This window comes from Puma concolor, chromosome E4 (genome assembly GCF_028749965.1).
Source record: "Puma concolor isolate L17-30 chromosome E4, mPumCon1.1.hap2, whole genome shotgun sequence".
In the NCBI taxonomy this organism is placed as follows: Eukaryota; Metazoa; Chordata; class Mammalia; order Carnivora; family Felidae; genus Puma; species Puma concolor.
Window position 1 is genome coordinate 11049461 of NC_141683.1, and position 22360 is coordinate 11071820.

A 22360-nucleotide genomic window follows, 5' to 3' on the forward strand; every position below is an offset into this window, starting at 1 on the left:
TAGTATTTTGTCATCTCTTTATTATATGCTTTCTAGCTTAATGTCTGTTTTCTCTTTTGAACGTTAAGCTCTTTGGGGGCAGAGAAGGTGATACTTTTGCATTGAATCCCTAGCACCTAAAAGACAAGCGTAGTATAGCTTATTGGATTAATAAATTGATCAAATTAAACTCCAGAGTCTCTTGGTTCTAAAGCCCAGGCTCTTTTTGCTAAGAGGCTCGGTCCCTTATAAAGACAGTTTGTGTGCCACAGACTTTTGGGGGAACACAAGAGAGCCCCATTAATGAATTTTTAAGAGTGTTTCCATGTCATTTTGGGCGAGGCCTTGCTAGAGAGCACTCACCCTGACTGATGGGACCCAAGATGGCCAAGCTGGCAGATGACCCAACTTTGAAAGGGGTGGGGAGCGGGGTGCCGGGGGAAACAGTAGAGCAACAGTCCTGAGGCACCACAGAGACGAATCAAGAGATGAATTCAGTGCCTGGTGAAAAGGAACCAAAAGAGTAGGGGATTCACTCCCTCACACATGTCTCCAGGGCCGGCTCTGTTGATCTGGAGCTGTTCCCTCCGAAAGACACTCAATGCAAGCCACAAATGCAAGCAGTGCATGTAATTGAAAATTTTCGAGTAACTCCATTTTTAAAAAGTAATTGGTATTGGGGCACCTGGGTGGCTGAGTCAGTTAAGCGGCCGACTTTGGCTCAGGTCATGATCTCACGGTCCGTGAGTTCGAGCCCCACGTCAGGCTCTGTGCTGACGGCTCGGAGCCTGGAGCCTGCCTCCGATTCTGTGTCTCCCTCTCTCTCTCTGGCCCTCCCCCGTTTGCGCTCTGTCTCTGTCTTTCAAAAATGAATAAATGTTTAAAAAAACTTTTCTTAAAAGTAATTGGTATTAAAGACAGTAAAAGTAGTTGCAATATGTTATTTAACCCCTTATTTCTAAAATGTCATGTCAACATGTAATCCAGATGAAACTATTAATTTGATATTTTGTCTCTTTTTTGCTACTGAACCTTCAAAACCTGGTATGTGTTTTATACTAGAGTAAATGTTAATGCAGACTAGCCCCAATTCAAATGCCCAAATGGCCACACGTGGCTGGTGGCTTCTGAATCGGGTGGTCTGGGTCCAGATGTGTGATCTGTGGACCAGCTCCATCAAAATCACTGGGAAGAGTGTTAGGCAATGTAAACTCTTCCGTCCTAGCCTCGACCTGCTGAATCAGAACCAGCATTTTAACAAGATACCCTGGTGATCTGTGGGTCCTCAGAGTTGGAGAAGCTCTGGTCTAGAGAACGGGCTTCCAGTCGACTCGAAACCCGGGAGGGTGAGGCTGAGTTATAGATTCACAGTCCAGTTCTTCACACATTCCTGATAAAGAGCCAGGGAAACCGAAAACACGAGGCAGCTGCGAAAACAGAGTACATTTTTGTCTCCAAGGTGGTTTTGTAAACTGTGACCCCTTCGTGTTGAGAAGTCCACTCTTTAGGCCCTTGCACCGAGATCTTATAATAACCTAATTGCATGTCGATTACCTTGGAAAAGCAAAAGTAACAAGAAATAAGTAACTGCAACGTTAAGTCTGCGATTTAAAGTGGTTCTTTCTTAACACATGATGGAAAATTGGGACTGCAATCTGTATTTACTATGGAAACTCCTGACAGGCTCCAAATTCAGGATGTTTAAATTTTTTTTTTTTTTTCAACGTTTATTTATTTTTGGGACAGAGAGAGACAGAGCATGAACGGGGGAGGGGCAGAGAGAGAGGGAGACACAGAATCGGAAACAGGCTCCAGGCTCTGAGCCATCAGCCCAGAGCCTGACGCGGGGCTCGAACTCCCGGACCGCGAGATCGTGACCTGGCTGAAGTCGGACGCTTAACCGACTACGCCACCCAGGCGCCCCACAGGATGTTTAGCTAAAAGATTAAATATGTATTTGGGGGAAAGCAAACATATTCATATCTTTCTTCCTTCAGGCTAAATGGACACAAATAGGGGCTCAGAAACATGACTCGGGTTTATTTTTATCTTTCCAATCTCTGGATTGCTTTAGAATCCCAAAGCCAGAAGCCTCACTGGGATTTACTAGTTTTTCCTAATAAATTGTGGAGGGGGGGGGGGGGGCGGTGAAGTGGGATATTTGTTTTCCTTCTGTATCAGTAATCCTATCTTAGATTAGGTTTAAAAAGAATTTCTGTTTTTAGATTTATCTAGTGTATCCTCATCACCCTTTCACCAGTTTTAAACTCTTGTACCTAGAGGCACTGAGACAAAGATGCTCTCAATTCAATGTCTTGAGTAATTCAGGACAGGAATGGAGATGTGTTAACATGTGATACAATGTTTCATCTCCCAAGCTTTCCTCTGCTTTGTCCACAAAAGGAAAGAAAGATATATTGGTCAGGGTTCTCCAGAGAAACAGAACCAAAGGATGTGTGTGTGTGTGCGTGTGTGTGTGTGTGTGTGTGTGTGTGTGTGTGTGTGTGTATACCCAGAGACACAGAGCGATTTATTTTAAGGAATTGGCTCATGTAATTATGAAGGCTGGCAAGTCCAAATTCTTCAGGATGGGCAGGCAGGCTGGAGACCTGGAAAAAGCCGATGTTGCACTTCAAATGCAAAGGCCATCTGCTGGTGGCATTCTTTCTTGCCTGGGTGAGATCAATCTTTGTTCTATTGATGCCATCAACTGATTAGGTGAGGCCCACCTACGTTCTGGAGAGCAACCTGCTTTACTCAAAGTCTATCAGTTTCAGGGTTAGTGTTATCCAAAAAACAACCCTCCTGGAAACATCCAGAATAATGTTTGACCAACCAGCTTGGCACCATGGCCCAGTCAAGTTGACACATGAAATTAACCAACAGAGACGAAGATCACAGTAGCTTAAACACACAGAGGGAAAAGCTCTGCCTCCTCTTAGGAGAGAGGCACCATCTGCTCCTCCTACTGTGGGATCAGAGAAACTTGCCTTTGGGGTTGCCCTGGACTTCAATAGAGTGACTCTCCATTCACTTTAACATCACGGAGCTTCCCTTCGCTCAGCTTTCCCAGAGGGCAGGGACTGGCTTCTTTCATCTTTGAGGCCCCGTGGCCCGGCACAGCAGCCGTCAGCTGCTGCCTGAGTCAGTGTCTCGGAGAGATGCATCGAGACCAAAGCCCGACCGCTTCCTTGCCACCCCAGTGTCTGCTGGGGACAACCAGGCTCAGCTTTGGTGCTGTGCGTGATCTCGCTGCACAGCCTCCCACAACCCCTTGCAGCAGCCAGATTCTGTTTGCGTCTCTGTCTTGCTTGTGAAAACGAAAATGTCTGGAACCAGCAACATTTCCTCTATTTGTCCACTCTTTGCTTTGTCTCTCTCTCCAGGTGTACCCTTCCCGACCCTGTAGTCAAAAATACAAGCGGAAAAAAAAAAAAAAAAATATATATATATATATATATATATATATACATACACACACACACACATATATATATATATATATATATATATATATATATATATATATAATGTCTGTCTTCCTTTTGCCTTCTTTCTTTCCTTCTTTTGGTCCTTCCTTCTTTCTTCCACAACTAAGTTTGATGATTGGAGGGCAGGAAGAGGGAAGGCAAAAGTTTGACCTTTTGGAAAATAGTCACGAATGCTAGATGGGCTGGGAGCAACCCTCGGTGCAATGTGTTGGATGAGCTTGGTGGGTAAAACGTCTAAGTCTCTATGCATATTCTGGAGAATGCATGTAATACGTGAGGATTGGGACTGTGCATGGAAAAGGGAATCAGAGCCTGCCGGCGTTTCTGTTCTGTGAAGAATACAGAGGAAACACTTCAATGGACGGCTTGTTGTTATTCACCTAATTTAAAGTTCACAACAGCAATTTCAAGTAGTATCCATTTTCCTAGTTCCCAGGAATAGGAATTGCACAAGGAAGCGCTGCAGGAGGCTAAGAATTCCCTGTAAATTACACGGTAATGCGTTCCTTCGAAAGGGGACACAGTCACTCAGCCGTGCGCACCTGCTACGTCCCACGCTCTGGGCTCTGGCAGGTGAGTGAGATGCAGCTCCGACTCTGTGTGGCTGCCTTCGGATCCAATCCATTTATCTTCCTTGAGTTCTGAATTTTTGTGAACACTGGAAGTGTATGGCATCGATAACATTTTCTTCTTCTCTGAGATTCCTACTTGAACTAAAAATCTAGTCAACTTCAATAGGGATCTTACTCTGACCCATTGAATAACTTGAAGTGACATGACCTGACCTGACCTGCATTCATTTGGGCACCTATTATTTTTTTTTTTTTAAATTTTTTTTTTTTCAACGTTTATTTATTTTTGGGACAGAGAGAGATAGAGCATGAACGGGGAAGGGGCAGAGAGAGAGGGAGACACAGAATCGGAAACAGGCTCCAGGCTCTGAGCCATCAGCCCAGAGCCCGACGCGGGGCTCGAACTCACGGACCGCGAGATCGTGACCTGGCTGAAGTCGGACGCTTAACCGACTGCGCCACCCAGGCGCCCCTGGGCACCTATTATTATTATTATTCAGGGTGTTACAGTGGGCTCAGTCGTCAGCCCACAGTGGATGCTTCAATTCACCCAGAAGGGGACTTCTCCACCACATTTCTATATTCGTGGCATCGGAAGCCAAGAGCATAATTCTAAAGTGGTTGCTTTATCCACCACATAAATCAGGGGCAAAACTGAACACCCACCACCCGCCCCCTCTGGGCAGGTGTCTAGGGGGACATGGGCCACATTATCACAGAACACTAGAACCAGGACTTTTCAGGTTGGAATAATGCCAGAATATCTTTCTTTTCTTTCTTTCCTTTCTTTTTCTTTTCTTTTCTTTTCTTTTCTTTTCTTTTCTTTTCTTTTCTTTTCTTTCTTTCTTTCTTTCTTTCTTTCTTTCTTTCTTATTTTTATTTATTTTTTTTCTGAGCACATCACCGACTCCCAGGAGAAGGCAAAGTGAACCTCCAGGCACCGGTCTGGATGCAATGCCTGTTTCTGAAAAAAGCGATTCATCAGCATCAGTCACATGCTGGAAAATAAACACTGGCCGGGTGGCTGGTCCGGGAGAGGAGCACACAGAAACGGATGCCTTTGGATGCTAAAAAAGGGAAGATGTTGAAAGTGAAAAAGAACGTGCCTTCCTTCTGCTCAAACTCAAGCGAGCAGGAAGGGCGAAATTTCCTGAGCGTGGAAGATAGCACAACACACAGGGGGCGGCCACATATGAAAATTCGAGGATGGACCAGAGTGAGATGTGCGCTAATGGAGATGTGCGCTATGGACCAGAGTGAGATGTGCGCTAACGAGAAAGATGCTGATGTTTGTTTGCGTGGAGGCCAGGAGAAAAACAAACTGAAGTTAAACTATGAATGGAAGACTGAGGAGCCAACGCGGCGATCCACAAGCAACGGGGCTCCCGTGGTTAATATCTGCGTTAAGTATTTCAAAAGAGGACTGAATTTAGGGACTTCCCAGGGGCCTTGACTTCCCCCTATCGCAGAAGGCCCAGATCGGTAGCTTCAAAGGCGTCAGCCCAGCCAAGCTGCGCATCTAGGGAAAAAGAGTTCAAGGGGCTGAGTTAAGAAAAATGCGCAGTGGGGCCGTCCCCTTGCGTGGAACGTTCTGCGCTCCTGCTGCGCCCTAGCTCTGGGGCCAGGCGCTGGGATGGGAGCCTGAGCGAGATGCCGTCGGGGTAATGGAGTTGTCCTAGCCTCTTCCTGGACTCTGGCAGCATAGCCTGAAGAGGGGACCAAAACACTGACCGAGTTTAGAGCACTCTTTGGGAGGATTCTGGAAACACGGTGGAGGTTTTGATCCCGTCCCAAACGTGGAGGATCCAGCAGTGAGAGAGACCATGTGAGGACATAAAGGACTCCAAGAAGTGCAGGAGAAAGCAGGGGAAAATACAGCGAAGTCTCACAAGCAGGCAATTAAAAGTACGCTGGCAGTCTGGAGGCTGAAGGGGATGTGATAGAAGTTTATAAAATCACAGAGAGAGTGAATTAAATCACACAGAATGGTTAAAAGCAGATGCTGTGGCGCCCGGTTGTCTGGGTTCAAATGTTGCCTCTGCTGCTTTGTAGCTGTGTGACCTGGGGCAGATTCTTGCCCGGTCTGTATTTCTGTTGCCTCCTCTTCCAATTAAGGCTAATCAAAGCAGTGCTTCCTTACAGCTTTCAGTGTGGATGGGAAGATTTCAACGAGTGGATGCGCCTAGATCGCCGACAACAGCAGTGGGCCCAGAGCAAAACGCTCCGTGCGTGTTAACCCGTTATGATTATGTTTCCCACTGCCAGATCCCGCAAGTCAGTGCGGTCAATGCCGAATTGTAAAGACAAGCGAGGCGCATCGTGACACGTTGGGCAAAACGGAAAGGAGTCTATTCTATCCAGGGGCGGTACCGTCCTCAGCCACCGAGGGTGTTAGATTAACGCCTTCACTCCTCAGACCTGAGGCAAGCTGGGAGGGGCTCCAGGAACCCTGAGCGGGAGTGTTTGCCTTTCCTCTTTGCAGCCGGCAGTCACAGCCTCCTGGGCTGGAGCCACTGTGGGTCCAAGAGCATTTTCTAATGAGAGAATGATTGCTCAGCCTGGCAAAGGGGAAAACGGAAAGTCTTTGATGTAGCAGCTCATAATAATAATAGGCCATCCACTGCAGAGCAAGGCATTGCTGGAAACCTACCGCCAGTGAGTTTTTGGTTTGGTATTTTCAGAAGGAAAATTGTGTCAGTGATCCACACACTCGGGCCTAGCCAGAATTCTCTCTTGACAAAGAGCAGTAGGCATCTCCGAGGTCACCAACGGAGGGACGAGCCGAGGGGGACGAAGAGCTAACTGCTCGGGAAGGGGACCGGCTTGCCTCAGTTGACACAGGGAGTTTATTAATTCCCCCAACGGGGCACTCACTGCCTGCACTGTAGGGACCACGCTGGACCTTCAAGTGAAGTTGAGGGCAAGTCCTGAGGTCAAGCATGGCTTTGACTCGGTTATCGCCATTCGCCGGACCTCAGATTGCCTTACGGGCAAAGTGATGGGCCCTGAGTAAAACACCACAAAAGAACACAAAACACCAGCCAGAGTCCTTTCTTCAAAAGCAATCTTACTTTGGAGTCTCAGGAATAAAAGAATACATCTCCAGTGTGTGAGGAAGGAGGAGTGGTCCCAGAGCTCCTTCAGCTCACCCCTCAGGACTTTTTCTCTTCTTTGTTTTTTCTTTTTAATATGTATATATTTTTTAACGTTTATTTATTATTGAGAGACAGAGGGAGATAGAGCATGAGAATGGGAGGGGCAGAGAGAGGGGGAGACACAGAATCCAAAGCAGGCTCCAGGCTCAGAGCTGTCAGCACAGAGCCCGACGCGGGGCTTGAACTCACAAACCGCGAACCGGTGACCTGAGCTGAAGCCGGAGGCTTAACCGACTGAGCCCCCCCCCCCCGGGCGCCCCCCAGGGCTCTTTCTTTAATCTTCCCCTGGCCTGGGTGTCTCTATTCCCTGTGGCTCATCCTCACACGGTTTGAAAAACACCAGCCTAGATAAGCTCTAAGGCCGGTTCAGATCTAACACTGAGTGGTTCTGGTCCCTTTGGCCCCAAAGTGACCTCAAATCAAAGGAGAAATTGCAGGTTCTAGAATGGCACTGCCCACAAACCTATGTCAAGTGCATAAGTCTTTTTGAATTTTCTAATAGCTCTATTCTAAGAAGGAAAATAAATACAAAAATAGGGAAAATTAATTTCATCAACATATTTTATTGAACCCAACATATCTGCACAGTTCCACATGTAGTTGATACAAAAATAATTGAGATATTTCACATTTTTACATGAAATTTTCAAAATCTGGCATGTGTTTTGTTACTTTATTTGTAAAGTTTGGGAAAGAAGAGAGAGAGAGCATGAGAGAGGGACAGGGAAGGGAAGAAAGAGAGGGAGAGGGAGAGAGAGGAGAGAGAGAGAGAGAGAGAGAGAGAGAGAGAGAGAGAGAGAATCCCAAGCAGGCTCCATACTCAGAACGGAGCCTGACTTGGGGCTTGATCCCATGAACCATGAGATACTGACCTGAGCTGGAATCAAGAGTTGAAAGCTTAGCCAACAGTGTCACCCAGGCACCCTCGGCATTTACTTTAAATGCACAGCACATTTTAATTCCCATTTGCCACGTCGCCAGTGTTCAGTGGTCTCATGTGGCAAATGGCTACCCTACCAGAAAGCACAGAAGCACAGAATCTTAAATGGCTCGGGCATAGGTCCATCCCATCCATGACTTTACCGGGAAACATCTGCGGGCTCCCCATTTCCAAACTCATGGAGAGAGACACGCAGATGGTCCCGCTTGTGTTTCCACGGCCGCACCAGATGCTGCGGGAGCCACTCTTCTTCTGGGCCTGGAAAGTGCTGCGCGACGTTTCATCAGGCTGGCCTCGGTGACCTCAGCTGCTCGACACCTCACCTTTCTGTCACTCAGCTCATGTTCCACCTCTTGTGGATCCGCGATCACCTTTACCCTGGGATTTATTCCTTCTAAGTTTTCCTTAAGCCTTTCTCTGCCTTCATTCTAGAATTCTAGAATTCCTCCAGGAATCCACCTTGACCCGGAGGAGTATTTTGAAAACCCGGCTGTCACACCCATCCCTACCTTCTGCCGTCAGCATCTCACACTCATCACCATTTGAGTGCGCATTAAGGAAGTCGTTTAATTAGTATGTGTTTTTTTCCCCGACGTTATCCATATTACGTCTTCTGTGTCAGTCTAAGTCGTCTCCATCTTTTGGCTTTAACACATAGTGCTTTGCGGTGAAACAGTATTTTCCTTATGATGTTTGTCGGAACAAAGATATGGCTCAGCATAATCACGTTAGAACACTCAAATATGGCGAAGATGTTTTGCTGTCTCTTTGGGACTAAAACTGAACATTAAGGCTTTGCTGGTTATTTGTATACGGATCAGGTTCATAGCCATCGACTGGCTGGTATTACGGACAGCATTCTCACATTTATGACTCAAAACAAAAAATTAAAGGAACACAATCACCTCTGTTTGTACAAAAGAAGCTCAGAAGTATAACGACTGAAACAACATCCACCTGTAAACTGTTTCCTACCATTCTATAATTTGAACATAAGCTGTACCTTTAGAGATGCTTAGTTTAAAAAAAAAATGACATGTTTGTGTGTGAATGATCTGGTAATTCTTCCATGTTTCAAGTTTGATAAATGAGGAGGAATGTTGTCGTTTTTCCTAATTTTGCAACTTGGATGGCTTCGATTCTTAGTCAACTAAATTATAATAATCCACTAGTTTGAAACTATAATAAAATAATCATCTCATTAAATGGGTTACATTTGTTTTTGAAGTGACATTCCCCTCTGGGCCTGTGGCAGAAGCTGTTATAAACTCCTCTGTAATTGTATAAAGCCTACTTTGTTTGGGCTTAGTTCGTGAGGCATTGGCAATGAATTCATAATCTAGAGATCACAAGTGCTTTGAAACAGAGGCACCCAGTTATCAACACAAGTGTTCGATTCCCCCGCCCCTCCCCACCAGGACTTTTCCTTCTTCCTTCTGGGCTGGGGTATTACCGTTTTACAGATCAACAAATGAACACAGTGACTCTGGATGAACAGACACAACAGATGTGTGTCAGAATCAGGACTTCTATCCAGAACTCTCTGACCCTGAATTAGTGAACGCTTATTCAATAGTCGTCTATGGTTAGGGAAAAGCAAGCTATTAAAGCTCCAAATAGATCCAGGGTAGACCCTCTGGGAACTTCTTCTCTGAGGTCTATGGAAATTACCCAAAACCAACTTCCTCAGCCAGGACCTGGTGATCCCCAAGGTGTAAGGACGAACGGGCTTGCCCTAAGTACTCAGTTATCATGAAGGGTGTAGGTGCCTTGGTGTGTGAATGCAGAAGGGTTACACAAAAGATGATCATATGATTTTTTAAGATGACTGTATTCACTTACTGCACGTTGAAACCCTGGAGTGAAAGCTGGACTGTGTATGTGGACACACCTATGTGAAAAACTATACAGGTATTTTCCCTCCAGAGGAACCCGAAGGGGTTGCTCTTAGTAGCTCTTGGAGCACAGCCGGCCATCGTATGGCATCTTCTGATTTCCGATCTGCACTTAAAGCAATTATAAGAATATGTCACCGCCACTTAGCTTACTTAATAGGCCTGGAGCCTGAAGAATGTCTCCAAACACCTTCAAGCTCCTAAGAGAAAAATCATCGCCAAATGTCTGCAGTGCTCCTAATGCAATGTCCTCCACTGTAATTATTTCACTCCTTCGCTCCCGTCTGAGACCAGTGAGGGGAACGGAAAAAGCTCTTTTCTCTTCAGGGCTCTGTGACGCAAGGCTCTCCGCAGTCCATTTCGTCATCTCCACCTCTTTTCGCACCTTCCCGCAGTGGCCCTGATATTTTCCCGACCAGGCGCGAGCCGGCTTCTCGCCCCCCACTCTTTTTCTCCGGACGCGTGCCTGGGCCCGCGACTTCCGCGGGCGGCAAAAGTCTGGAAAACCCAGAGGGTCGGCGCCGCCTCCTCGACGCTCCGCGAGCTACACGCAAGCTGGTTGTTTACTCTCAGCTCCAGCTCCTGTCCGCCAGCGGCGGGGTTCCAGAAGCGCCGGGCTGACTGTCCGAGGCTCGCCTGGGGCCTTGCGGGGTGGCGGGGCGGCTGCCCAGAACGCGGGAGGAGGGCGGCACGCACGGCGCGGGGATGCCGCGCGCCGGGTGGCGGACGGGTCCCCGGGGGTGTGGCGAGCGCCCTGCGAGCCCCGTCGCGACGCCGGGCCTCGTGGGCGCGCACCCTGTAGCTTCTGGCCTGGACGCAGGCCGCCGCCACCTCTGAGCAGCCCTCCGCAGCGCCGCCTCGGCCGAGCCCCGGGACGCGGGCGGGGGGACGGCGAGGGCGTGACCGGGGCGCAGATGCAGGCGAGCCAGAGGGCGCCGCGCCACCGCCGCGCGGGGTAGCAGCAGGGCAGCCGGAGGGGCAGCGACATCTGCGGGCGGGCGGGCGGCCGACGCTTCCCGGAGACGCAGAGCCGAGTCGCGCGGCCCGAAGACGCGGGGCGCAGCTCGGCTGGGTGGGCCTCGCTCCCCGGGGCCGGCCCGCCCGCCCGCTCGCCAGCCGCGCCCGCGCCCCGGCCCCCAGCGCGCGGCGGGTGCTCGCGGGCCGCCGCCGAAGCGACGCCCCTGGCAGCGCGCTCACGTCGGTCCCACGGCTGGCGGCTCGGCGACGTCCGTGGCTCTCGGATTCGCGTCTGTCAAAGCACCTCGAGCGACTCGGAGAACCCGGTTCGCCCACTGGGGACGGTGATTGTTCTTGTTTCTTGCCTGGAGAAAGTTACTCCGACACTTTTGATCTTCCGTCCCGAGTGAGAAGGAAAAGGAAAGCGCGGTCTGCCCACCGGGAGCGGGGGTGCAGGGGGCGGGGGGGGGGGTGGATCCTGGCAAAAGGACCCAGCCAGTTTTAGCCGGAGCGGCGAGTCCAGCCCACTGACACTTCAGCCCCGGAAAGGGTTAACCGCATCCAGCCGGTTCGGTTTACATGTAAATAGAGAGCAGCTGCTCCGCGCGGGCCCCGGCTGGCCCTTTTAAGTTTTTGATTGGTTGCCAATGACATCACCGCCCGTGTTCTAACTCTGAGGACCCGGAGCGGCGTCGGATAAACCCTCCTTAAAGAGACGAGGCCACGCCCCCGGCTCCTCCCCCCAGGCTGCCCATTGGCCGCGGGCCGCTGTGAGGCCGCGGTCGGCTTTCTCCGGATCCCTATTGGCCCAACGTGCCGTCGGTCGGCAGCCGGCCCGCCCCCCCAGAACCTTACATTTACAGTGTAGCAAAAGAGAAAGTAACTATGTTGCTGCTGGAGATCAATGAAGCCAAGTGAATGGGGGCTGAATGGGCGAATCCATAGCTGAAGCGGAGCGCCAGATGGTGGAGGGCTACGCTTATTTATGAAGTAAGTGGAAGTCACCGCGGCTGCTCCCGAGAGCCTGGGAGTGTAAGGCGGTGTGAGTGTGAGTGTGAGTGAGTGTGTGCGATGCGATGCTCACGGGGGAGCCACAGCAGGTGAGGTTAGAGGGTTCCGGCTGTTGGCTCACGCTGCCCTGTGCGTTTACTCTGTCTGCAGTCCAGTTGGGTTTGGAGAGAAGAAAAAATGAGGTTTGTTGGGATGCTTTGCGGCAGTTTTAAATGCCAGGGGCTTGTTCGTGCGCTCTGTTGCGAAGGGGGATAAGCGCCCAGGAGTGGGGAAGTAGCATTCTCGAACGACTTAATTTTCTTTCCAGCCCCTGCCTTGAGGTGGAAGGACGACTAGCAAGGGAGAGGGGGTAGCTCCGTGTTTCGCTGGGAGGTTTCCTGGGCCAGTCTGGATGGTTTCACGGGCAATATATACGCCCGACCCTCTGCTGCAGGGATGCAGATCTCTTTATACACTCCGTGCGCGCGCGTGTGTGTATGTGTGTGTGTGTGTGTGTGTGTGTGTGTGTGTGTGCGCGCGTGTGAGCCGCGCACTCTGTGTGGAGGTGGGGGTCCCAGCCTGTGTCTCCGTGAAACACGCTTCTGCGTCCCTCGCAAAGGAAACGGGCTGTTGATCCCGGGACGAGCCCTACCTGGTAACACAATAGCAAAGACTTTCCCAGCTTGGTCCAGCTGGGAAACAGTTATAGCTTCTGGAATAGTACTTGCTCTTCAAAAAAAAAAAAAAAAAAAAAATACTACGCAAGGGAGGGAGGGAGGAAGAAGAGAGGGAGGGGGGAGGGAAGGGGATGGAACCTTCTCTCCCATCCAAAGGTGGGAGAGAGAAACCTGAGTCGGTGGGGATCTGTGAACGTGTTGGGTGGGTGCCTCTGTGTGTATGCGTGCGCGCGCGTGTGGATTCTGCCTGTGACACTTTGGCTCTGTGTCAGAGAATGGTGACGGTCGTGTGTAGACGGATGATAGATGACATTTTTCCAGCCATCTCTTAAAGTTCCTTTAGGTGAGCGATTCTTGCATGGGGTTTGGTGTCTTTTCTCTGTGCATGTCTAATAGCAGAGGACCCAGGAGGGTCTGGTCAGAGAGTACCCCTGTGCCCACGGGAAGGAAGGAACTGTTCCTTTGCACGCGTCCTCTCATGAAACAGGAGGTGGACCTAGCGGGCAACCCTTCCCTGCGCCCTTTAACAGGGACCGGCTAATCGGGAAGTCCTTTCTACGGAGTTCATCCTCTTCAAGGGGCAAGGGTCTATCTGTGGGGGATTGAAATGTCCTCTATGGTGGCTGCCTGCCATTGAGAGAAGCTCTGGGATGCACAGTGTGTGCCAATAGAGAAATGAAGGAGGGAGGAGAGTCGAAGTGGTCCTTTCCTTAAAGGCAGGAGTGGGGGTGGGGGGGGCGATGAGGTCGGCAGCAGAGGAGCAAAGGGTGATGGGTCCGCCAGAGCTGGGGGGTTACAAGACTTGGCTCCTTGGCCCGAGGCTTTGTTTCGGGACATTTCGTTCGTAACAAAAGGGGAAATGCAGATTAATTTATAGGAGACTGACAGGAAACATGGGGGGGGGGTGTTAATGTGACCGTGCTGTGCCTCTCAAAGGAGTGGGAAGCGAGACTAGCTGCTGGTTAAAGAGATTCACGAAGGGGGACACTTTCATTCTGATGTGCAGAAAGTTGCCATCCGCCCCCGATGTATATTTAGCTGCTGTATATTTTGGTGAGCCATGCCAGCGCTCTTGGCCATTGCTTTGCCTTTGCAGCGGGTGAGGGGATGAAATGGAAAGTATGTAAGGGTGGACAAGTGGCTCTTTCTCAGATGGCTGCCCGATGCTTCTGCCCAGGAGATGAGGCCCAGAACAGATGCCTCTGAAGAGCCTTCCTTTCTGTCTTCAGCTTGTCTGAGTCTTCGTGCCTTTGCTGTCTCCGAGGCCGACCTTTGCTGTGGGTCCGCAGAAGGTCGTTCGTCAGCGTTGGTGTAGATGGTCCATGCAGCCGTGGACTTGGTGACCACGTAGGCGGGGGCCCTCAGGTTGACATCCTCTTGGCAGCTCTAAGGACGAGCTCCAGGCTTGGAGAGTGGCGTGGTAGAGGGCCCTTGGGACCCCTTCCCTCAGAGGGAAGCGGAGACCTTGCCCAGGTTTTGGAGCCGACTGCCTTTTGTGTCACGTGACTTTATTCTCTCTTTCCCCCCTCCCCTTCTTTACAGACTGTCTTGAGTTCTTCTTGAATTGCCAGTTTTCAGCCTCCTCATGCCTCCGTCTCCTTTAGACGACAGGTTAGTGGTGGCATTGTCTAGGCCCGTCCGACCTCAGGACCTCAACCTTTGTTTAGACTCAGGCTACCTTGGCCCTGCCACCCCCGGCAGTAGCAGCCGCCCTCCGGTCATTGCCACCACCGTCGTGTCCCTCAAGGCTGCGAATCTGACGTATATGCCCTCATCCAGCGGCTCTGCCCGCTCCCTGAATTGTGGATGCAGCAGTGCCAGCTGCTGCACTGTGGCAACCTACGACAAGGACAGTCAGGCCCCGACCCAGGCCGTCGCCGCTGCCATCGGAACCTCTACCGCCTGCCCTGCCAGCCAGATGGTCAACAGCAATGAGAACGCAGGCCCTTTAAGTCCGTCAGGTGGGGTGGGAAGCCCTGTGTCAGGGACCCCCAAGCAGCTAGCCAGCATCAAAATAATCTACCCCAATGACCTGGCGAAGAAGATGGCCAAAGGCAGCAAGAGCCACCTGCCGAGCCAGGGCCCCGTCATCATTGACTGCAGGCCCTTCATGGAGTACAACAAGAGTCACATCCAAGGAGCTGTCCACATTAACTGTGCCGACAAGATCAGCCGGCGGCGACTGCAGCAGGGCAAGATCACTGTCTTAGACTTGATTTCCTGTAGGGAAGGCAAGGACTCTTTCAAGAGGATCTTTTCCAAAGAAATTATAGTTTATGATGAGAATACCAATGAGCCGAGCCGAGTGATGCCCTCCCAGCCTCTTCACATAGTCCTCGAGTCCCTGAAGAGAGAAGGCAAAGAGCCTCTGGTGTTGAAAGGTAATGCCCTCCCTGCCCCCTTCCCCCGCGCAGTCCCGGTCAGCCTGGGTCCAGTGCGGGTTCGGTCTTAGAAGTTCCGGCAGCCTCCTTACCCTGGCGACCCGAGGCCAAGCCAGGCTTTCTTCTTCTCGTCTTCCCTTCTTGGCCCTTCGTTGTTCTGGTAAGAGTGAGAAAAGCCCAGTAACACAGAACTGGAAGCCAGAAGCCCTGGGTTCCAGTCTCGATTCAGCCGCTCGGTTGCGTGGTGCAAGCATCTCACCTCTCTGAGACTGTTTTCTCATCTTTCTAAAGAGGGGCTTTGTGCCACCACATGGTTTCTCAAGTCCTAACTGGGCTGGTAGCACCATTCCAGTCAATAACCAGCTGGAAAGGTATTGTCCCTCAGATTTAACCCAAGTTGATGGAACGGAGGAAGCAGCAACTATGGTGAACTACAAGTAAACCTACAGGTACCAGTTCTTTTGGTGGGGAAGCTTCTTCCTCACCTCTCTGGCCAGCTGGGCTTTTAGGTGGTTTATAAAGTGACCTTCAAGAAGGGCAGAGACCCTTCTTATAAGGCCCCACAGAAAGCGTTAAGTGTAGCCAAAACGTGCATTCTTCTGCCAAAGCTCCAGGGGGACAGAGACATTTTTATGAAATACCTCCCCAACCCGTTGTTCTTTCTGGCCTCACCTGGCAACCGTTGGCATCATGGCTCCTTCCAGGATGGAGTGGTGGGTCACTTGCCCACGTACCCTGGATGCGGAATAACTGTGAGGTCAGCGTTGCTGAGCCCTGGCAGGAAGAGTTAGTTACCCACTCTTTCCTGAGCTCCTTTTCACCCAGGGTTGCCGAACCCAGCAGGGGAGCCCTCATCTGGGATCTTTCCCGGTTGCTCCTCCTTGGCGTCCGATATTGTCCTTTGGGGCACTACGCACTGCTGTGCGTCTTCGGTGTCTTCTGTCCTTTGGTGATCGTGGGAGACAGTCATCCTCTCTCTTTTCTTCTCTTGTATTTAGAGCTAAGGTATACGGTTTCTGGGCCACATCACCACCAAGTCTCCTGAAGAGTGTTGACCAAAGGCATTGCTGGGTTCCTTTAAATACCTTCCATATTTCACTTGCAGCAGGCCACTGGAATGAGCAAGTCGGTTGTTCTGTCTTTGTGTGACAGTTCCGCCATTCTCCTTGTCTTCCCAGTGACGCATTCTGCCTTTTCTTAAGTAGTGTTGTTGGAAATACGGTTCTGAATTGCTCTGATATTGTCCCCCGATCCCATCCTCTCCTGAGCTCCTCAAGCTTGCTGTCATTGTGCTCCCACAAAGGCACAACTTTTCTTAGGGTCGGTGGGGTCTGGTGGGAAGGAGAACATAATGGAGGTCACATCCAGAGAGTTTCAGCAGGGCCCAGACTTTTTTGTTGTGGTTGATGGGTTTTCTCAGGGTTACGGATATATTCAGATTTCCTCTGTGGAGGAAAATCTGTGTATTTTATCGTTTCCTATTCTGGTTTGGTTGACTTTGAGTAATTCCCAGTAGGCTTACCCAGCTAGTGTTCTCTCACCACGGTCTTGGCTTGTCTTGTCTTTTTTCGGGTGGGAAAAAATACGACCTACAAATTTCCCGTTTGTAATAGTGGGGAGCAAAGAGAGGGGCTAGCCGGTGGTCGTGTGGGGCATCTCTTTGCTCACGTAGAGGAGATGTTGTTAAGAGACAGTAGACCTTTTACGTCTGTATGATCTGAGGGCGGCATCAAACAATAGAAATGAAGATGACCCTGACCTTGTACACGAGGGTGATTAGGAGGAGTTGTAGATCCTACCCTCTCGTTTGCAGCGGACACTGTTGTGTTTGGGGGTGGCTTGTCCATCGCTGGGAAATGAGTCTCCTGGGTGCTACTGATGGAAGTGGGGTTCCTCTCTGGTGGATGCAGCTTGAGAGTCCAAGCAGCCTGGGCTTGTTCCTCGGTGTCACTGAGTAAGACTGCCTCAGTGGGGCGGGGCCGGACATGCTGCTGACCTCACCACTGGGCACCCTGGGCGGCCGCCCCGAGGGCTCGTCATTTTCGGGTTGGTGAGACACAGCGGCGGTCGACCTGGAAGACGCGCTGGTGGTAGAGGTTGGATTATTTGTAGTTTTGGGGGCTTTTTCTTCAAGTATCTGGGAAGTTGGTTGAAAATACATAGTTTAGGAGCAAAAGGGCCTGTAATCTAATTAATTTATTATTGTCGTCATTACCGTTTTGGTCTCTTTTGGGGGAACGGCTTAACATTGGGACCAAGATGCGAAAGAAAGGAAAGCGATGGCGATGAGAACCCCCCCCCCCTTACCTACGCTTTCATCTGGGTAAATAAACCAAAGGTTAATCCCGTAGCACCACTGAGGTGAAGAACGGGGTGGGCCTCTCGCAGAAGCGCATGGCCAGCAACTTCTCCCAAGTTCTCGAGGGGGTCAAGCCGACCACTCTGTCTGGGTTCTCTGCTGGGGTTCATTCTACTAACCCCTCCCTTGGTGATGTAAGATTTTATGTTAGCGAGGTACCATTTTGGAATGAGCGATGTTCACAGGGAAGCTACGGGGGTGAAGGTGGGTGCAAGACTAAGGCGGAAACTTCTGGGGCCTCGTTAATTTCTCTTCAGAGATTTCGGCACAATCTTGGGTAATTTATGGCTGGCCCAACTGATTCTCCAGGTTGTGTTTGTAAACACTGGTTGCTACCCTCCCTGTCCAAGTTTCATGTCCCCCTATTTCAATGCCATGTTCTCCATTTTTGGTGCTATCACATAGAGTGGCTGCTCAGTTACCATTTTAGTAATGCTGTGTCAGGTTGGGAAGAAACCGATCAGAGGCGCAGAAGCCCCTGGGATTAAGTTACTGTTCTAATTTACAGTCCCCTCCCTGTGGTGACCTATGTCTGAATCTATGCTTTATTCTCAGCTTCCGAAGAATAAATGGCATCAGACCAGTGCTTCTGCTCATCCTGGTGAAAATGATCCAGATGAATAAATACGTAGGGATTTGCAAAGTCTCTGAAAGGGCCACAATCTGTTTCACCCCAAGTTGCCTTTTGGTATAATTTCTAACCAAATGGAGTAAGAAGACTAGACCGTTCCGGTCCCTTCCTTAATGGGAACTACCACCTTTGTCATGGTGTTTATAGGGTACCCTTACTTTTCAGGAAAGCTGAATTCAGGGAACTATTTTATCACCGATAGGCCTATGTTGGAAAGGATAGTCTATGGCTTTGCTCCTCTCGAAAGACGGTGTGTGCCCTTAAAACTTTAATAACGATTTTCAAATAGATAGAAAAGTAGAAAAGAGGTTAAAGAGCACCCACATGCCTATCACCTAGAGTAAACAGGTGTCACTATTGTCCCAAATGGCTTTCTCTTCCTTTTTCGGTTGCTGAAATATTTCCTAGCGTAGACCATAATGTATTCAAATATGTTTCACGTTGGAACTCAGTGTCTTAGCCTTGAGAAGGCTGGGAATATTTTATAGTCTAGCGCGGACAACATTTGCCCTCCCGAAACCTTCAGGGTCGTGTGACCATTTTTGAGAGTTGTTTAAACTTAGAATTCCACTCTGGCTAGGTAGCTCTCAGGTCTGTGGAGAAGCGAGTGGGGGAGGGGGCTCTAGGCACTTCCTTGGGGGTCTGTAGGGCCCATGCCCATACTTGCTCTGTGCTGTCAGGATACAAAGACTGACCCACTGCCTCGGCCCCCCACAGGCCTGCTGCCGTGGCTAGAGGTGTTGAGTGGGGAGCAGGGGAAGAGAGGAAATCACGCCAGGAAGGCTGATCCATAAGGAAGATTTGATAACATAGAGAGTTAGATTGTTATACCATAAAACCTTCCATCATGATTCCTAAGGAATGAACAACATAGATTGCACATTTTTCCATAATCACAAAGGATTCTGAAGTTAACACTTCTGGGCAATACTGAGTTTGACAACAAAATAAACGCCCGTGCTTGGAAAATCAGGGACCCTGTGACAATATTCTATTCCTGCTTTGTTTTGGGGGGGAACAGACAGTCTTCCTCTTGTCTCTCAGGGTGTTAGGAGGATTTTTTTTTAAGATACGTGAAATCAAGACATACCTACATGCACGAACTTATCATTGTTATTCTGAACCTCCGCTTACCATCCAAACGTGCTGAACGTTTGCCTTGTAGCAAATGGTGGAGACATTCAGGCGGGATTTGGGATCCCGTCTGTCTGAAGCTAGTCTTGGTCCCCTCTTACCAGCCATGCGCCCTTGGGCAAATTGCTAAATCCCTTACTTCCTTAGTTTCTGCACTTATAAAAGAGGATATAACAGTAGCTAGCTCATAGTGTTAGATTAGGAATTGAATGAATTCATGTGTGCAAACTGTCTAGACCGGTTTTCATATGTGGTAAGCATTCAGTAAATGTGGCTTCATATTGTTATTACTATTGGTTGGGGAGAAATGGTGGTGCCAGTAAAAAGGCAATCTGTGCTCCTTTGGCAAAGGAGTACAAATAGCAAGCTAGATATAACAGAGAGGGAGAGAGAGGGAGAGAGAGAGAGAGAGAGAGAGAGAGAGAGAGTGTTTGTGTGTGTGTGTGTGTGTGGTGTTATGGCCTAAAAATAACTTGGTGACTGTTACCTAATTTAAGTAGCATACGATTGGAGTGCCAAATAATTATAAAAACATGTTAGGTCAAGAGGCCAGGGTTATTTGGGCATATCCTAGAGTTATTTATTTGTAGGGGAATCTGTAAAAATGTGATGATAAATCTGTCCAACTAGCGTCCCATAACTAAATGATGAAAGTATAAAACCATTAAGCGTCACTTTTTCTGGCCTCTCGGGCTGATTTATTTTTGGAAGAAGGATTGTAGTCTGACTATAAAAGGGTAGGTGGAAGGAGGGGGGGGAATGTGCTTCATTTTCAAAGGTTCTCAAAGCTTTGAGTTGTGAGGAGATGGCATGTGAAGGAAAGGCGGGGAATCGTGGGAAGGCCTGTTCTTGAAGCGAGACCTGGGCCTTTGCTCTCAACTGGTTCACGGTTGCCTGTATTTTGAGCTCTTGGATATCCTGTCCTTCTTCCTAATTAAGCTGTAAGTGAAAGGATGTAAGTGAGCTCCCCGCCCCCCCATCCCTGTCCTTGCTTTATCTGTTCCCCATTCGCTGTGTGCTCAGCAAAGTGTGGTTTAGCCCACTTACGCCTGAGCTCAGTTCTAGGCTTTTCTATTGACCAACTGTAGGTGTCCTTAGGGAGCTCAGGCCACCTCCCAGAGCCCCGGTTGTTTCTCTGCTGTGAAACAGGAGTAATTCCAACATCACAGGATGAACTGAGACAGCGGAAATCAAGTGCCTGGTGCATGGCTCTCAATGAAGCAGCCCCTGGGCCCTGTTCCCCTACCCCTGTGCCCTTGCAGATCCTCTGAGGTTAGACACTGGTCACTGGGGAGGATGGCAAGTTGCTCTAAGCACGGTACTATGGGAGCACGTTAAATATCAACCACTTGTCCTTACCAATTCAGATCAGTTAAGTTAACCATCTGGCTTGTCAAGGACAAGTTCAAGAAACTGCTTTCCTGGCAGTAGTAGATCATGATTTTAGATTAGAAAAAGGAGGGTAAGGGGAGGGAGTTTTGACAGAATCACAGGCGCAGAAAAACTCTGCACAGCCTAGGTGTGAGCCTTTGACCAGGAGCAGACCCACTTCTCACTCCTTAGGCTCAGCATTGCCACCAGCCAGGCCCTCCTGCCCCAGCCTGGGGGAGCAGTTTGGGCATAAAAATGTGTCGATTTGCAGTGCTTTGGTGATTGAACTCAAGTAGGTAGGCAAGGATACACTCCACATTAGGGAGAGAAATTCTGAACCCAGGAGAGGTCTTCTCATGTTCTTTGAGCTCAAGATCCCAGTTTTTAGAACAGGAAGGGACTTTAGAGGACCCCTAGTCCCACAGTCGTCCCTGCAGGCTGCCCAGTGGAATCCACTGGGGTGATTTAAAACCTGCGATGCTCTGTTCCCACCTCTGGAGATTCTGGTTAAACTGGTCTGGGGTACAGCGTGTGCATAACGCTTCCCTGGTGATTCTGACGTGCAGGAAAGTGTGAGAACCATTGATCTAGTCCAGTCTCATTATGCAGTTACTGAAATGGGGCCTAGAGAGATTTAACTTGCCCAAGGTCACATGCATGATTAATTTTAGAGCCTTGGTCCTCAGTGCTAAAATAGGTCTTGCCAGGTTGGTAGAGTGTGCGTGTGTGTGTGTGTGTGTGTGTGTGTGTGTGTGTGTGTGTGTGATTATCTAATGATAACAGGATCTACTGTATAGCTTACAAATATGAAGTAACATTTAATCAATCATTTTTCGTATTGATACCATTTTTGTTGAATTTTGAGATTTCAGTCTAGAACTATAGGGACCTAAGTCTAAGCTCTTTTGAAAACCAGCAGCTCATGGGCCCGATATTTGCCTGGGTCCTAGATTAATAGGTCAAATATTGACATTGACTTAAACCCATCTTCTAGGGAACTTAATGGTTTATGAAAGAGCTGGAAAACATGTATCAAAATGCACCCTTGTCCCAAAGTATCTCAGGTTTCTAGGGACTTTTTGATGTGTTGGTCTCCATGGATATACAGCCCGTGGGTAGAGGAGATGCATTCATTTGTTCAACAAATATTACTGAATGCCTTCTATGTGCTGGGCACTAATTTTTGAGCTGGTGAATCTGTAGCTGTAACCCTCAAAATCTAAATGCTAGCATGGGAGCATATACAGACCAGGCCAGTATATTCCAGATCCTTTCTACCTTGAAGATCATGTACCTGTTTGTTTTCTTCATCCTCTCGTGCTACACAATCTTGTTTAGGGAGCAGTTCATCTTTAGAAATGCCATTCTCTTGGGAAGTACATGTTTGTGAAGCATTTGGCATTTTTCTCCTTTATTTCTCCTTTGCAAGATAAAGTCTGGCCTTTTCTAAGCACATCTTCATGGGCCAACAGGATTTCTTTCTAAGACTTGATCCAAAAAGAAATGACTTTTTAAAAAAATGTGTTGGTTTTTAATGGAAAAGGGAATATGCACTCTCTCTCTGCCTTAGGAGCTCAGGGCTGACAGGCCTTCTCCAAGCATTAGAGTAGAACTTTGTAATTTGGACCTAATTTTGGACATGTTGCTGATAGGAATGGACTGGTGTTTATTTTTTCCTGCATGCTCCCAACGAAAAGAGGGCATGCTAAGCAAACAAGCATTGTAAATGATATTTCAAAGACAAGGTTTTAGCCTGCTCAGGGAAAAAAAAAGAAGAAGATGATGAAGAAGAAGAAGAAGAAGAAGAAGGAGAAAGAGAAGAAGTTTG

At 49.1% G+C, this 22360-nt stretch overlaps 1 protein-coding gene across 1 annotated transcript in view; it reads left to right on the forward strand.

Annotated features, from left to right (window-relative positions):
- Window positions 1-11505: 11505 nt before the first annotated feature.
- The window catches only part of DUSP10 (dual specificity phosphatase 10), a 41355-nt gene continuing 30500 nt past the window's right edge, over window positions 11506-22360 (forward strand). Inside the window, exons 1-2 of the mRNA XM_086694471.1 lie at window positions 11506-11979; window positions 14199-15037. Coding sequence (XP_086550597.1) covers window positions 14242-15037 — 796 coding nt within the window. The 5' untranslated portion in view covers window positions 11506-11979; window positions 14199-14241. The remainder of the gene's footprint in view (window positions 11980-14198; window positions 15038-22360) is intronic.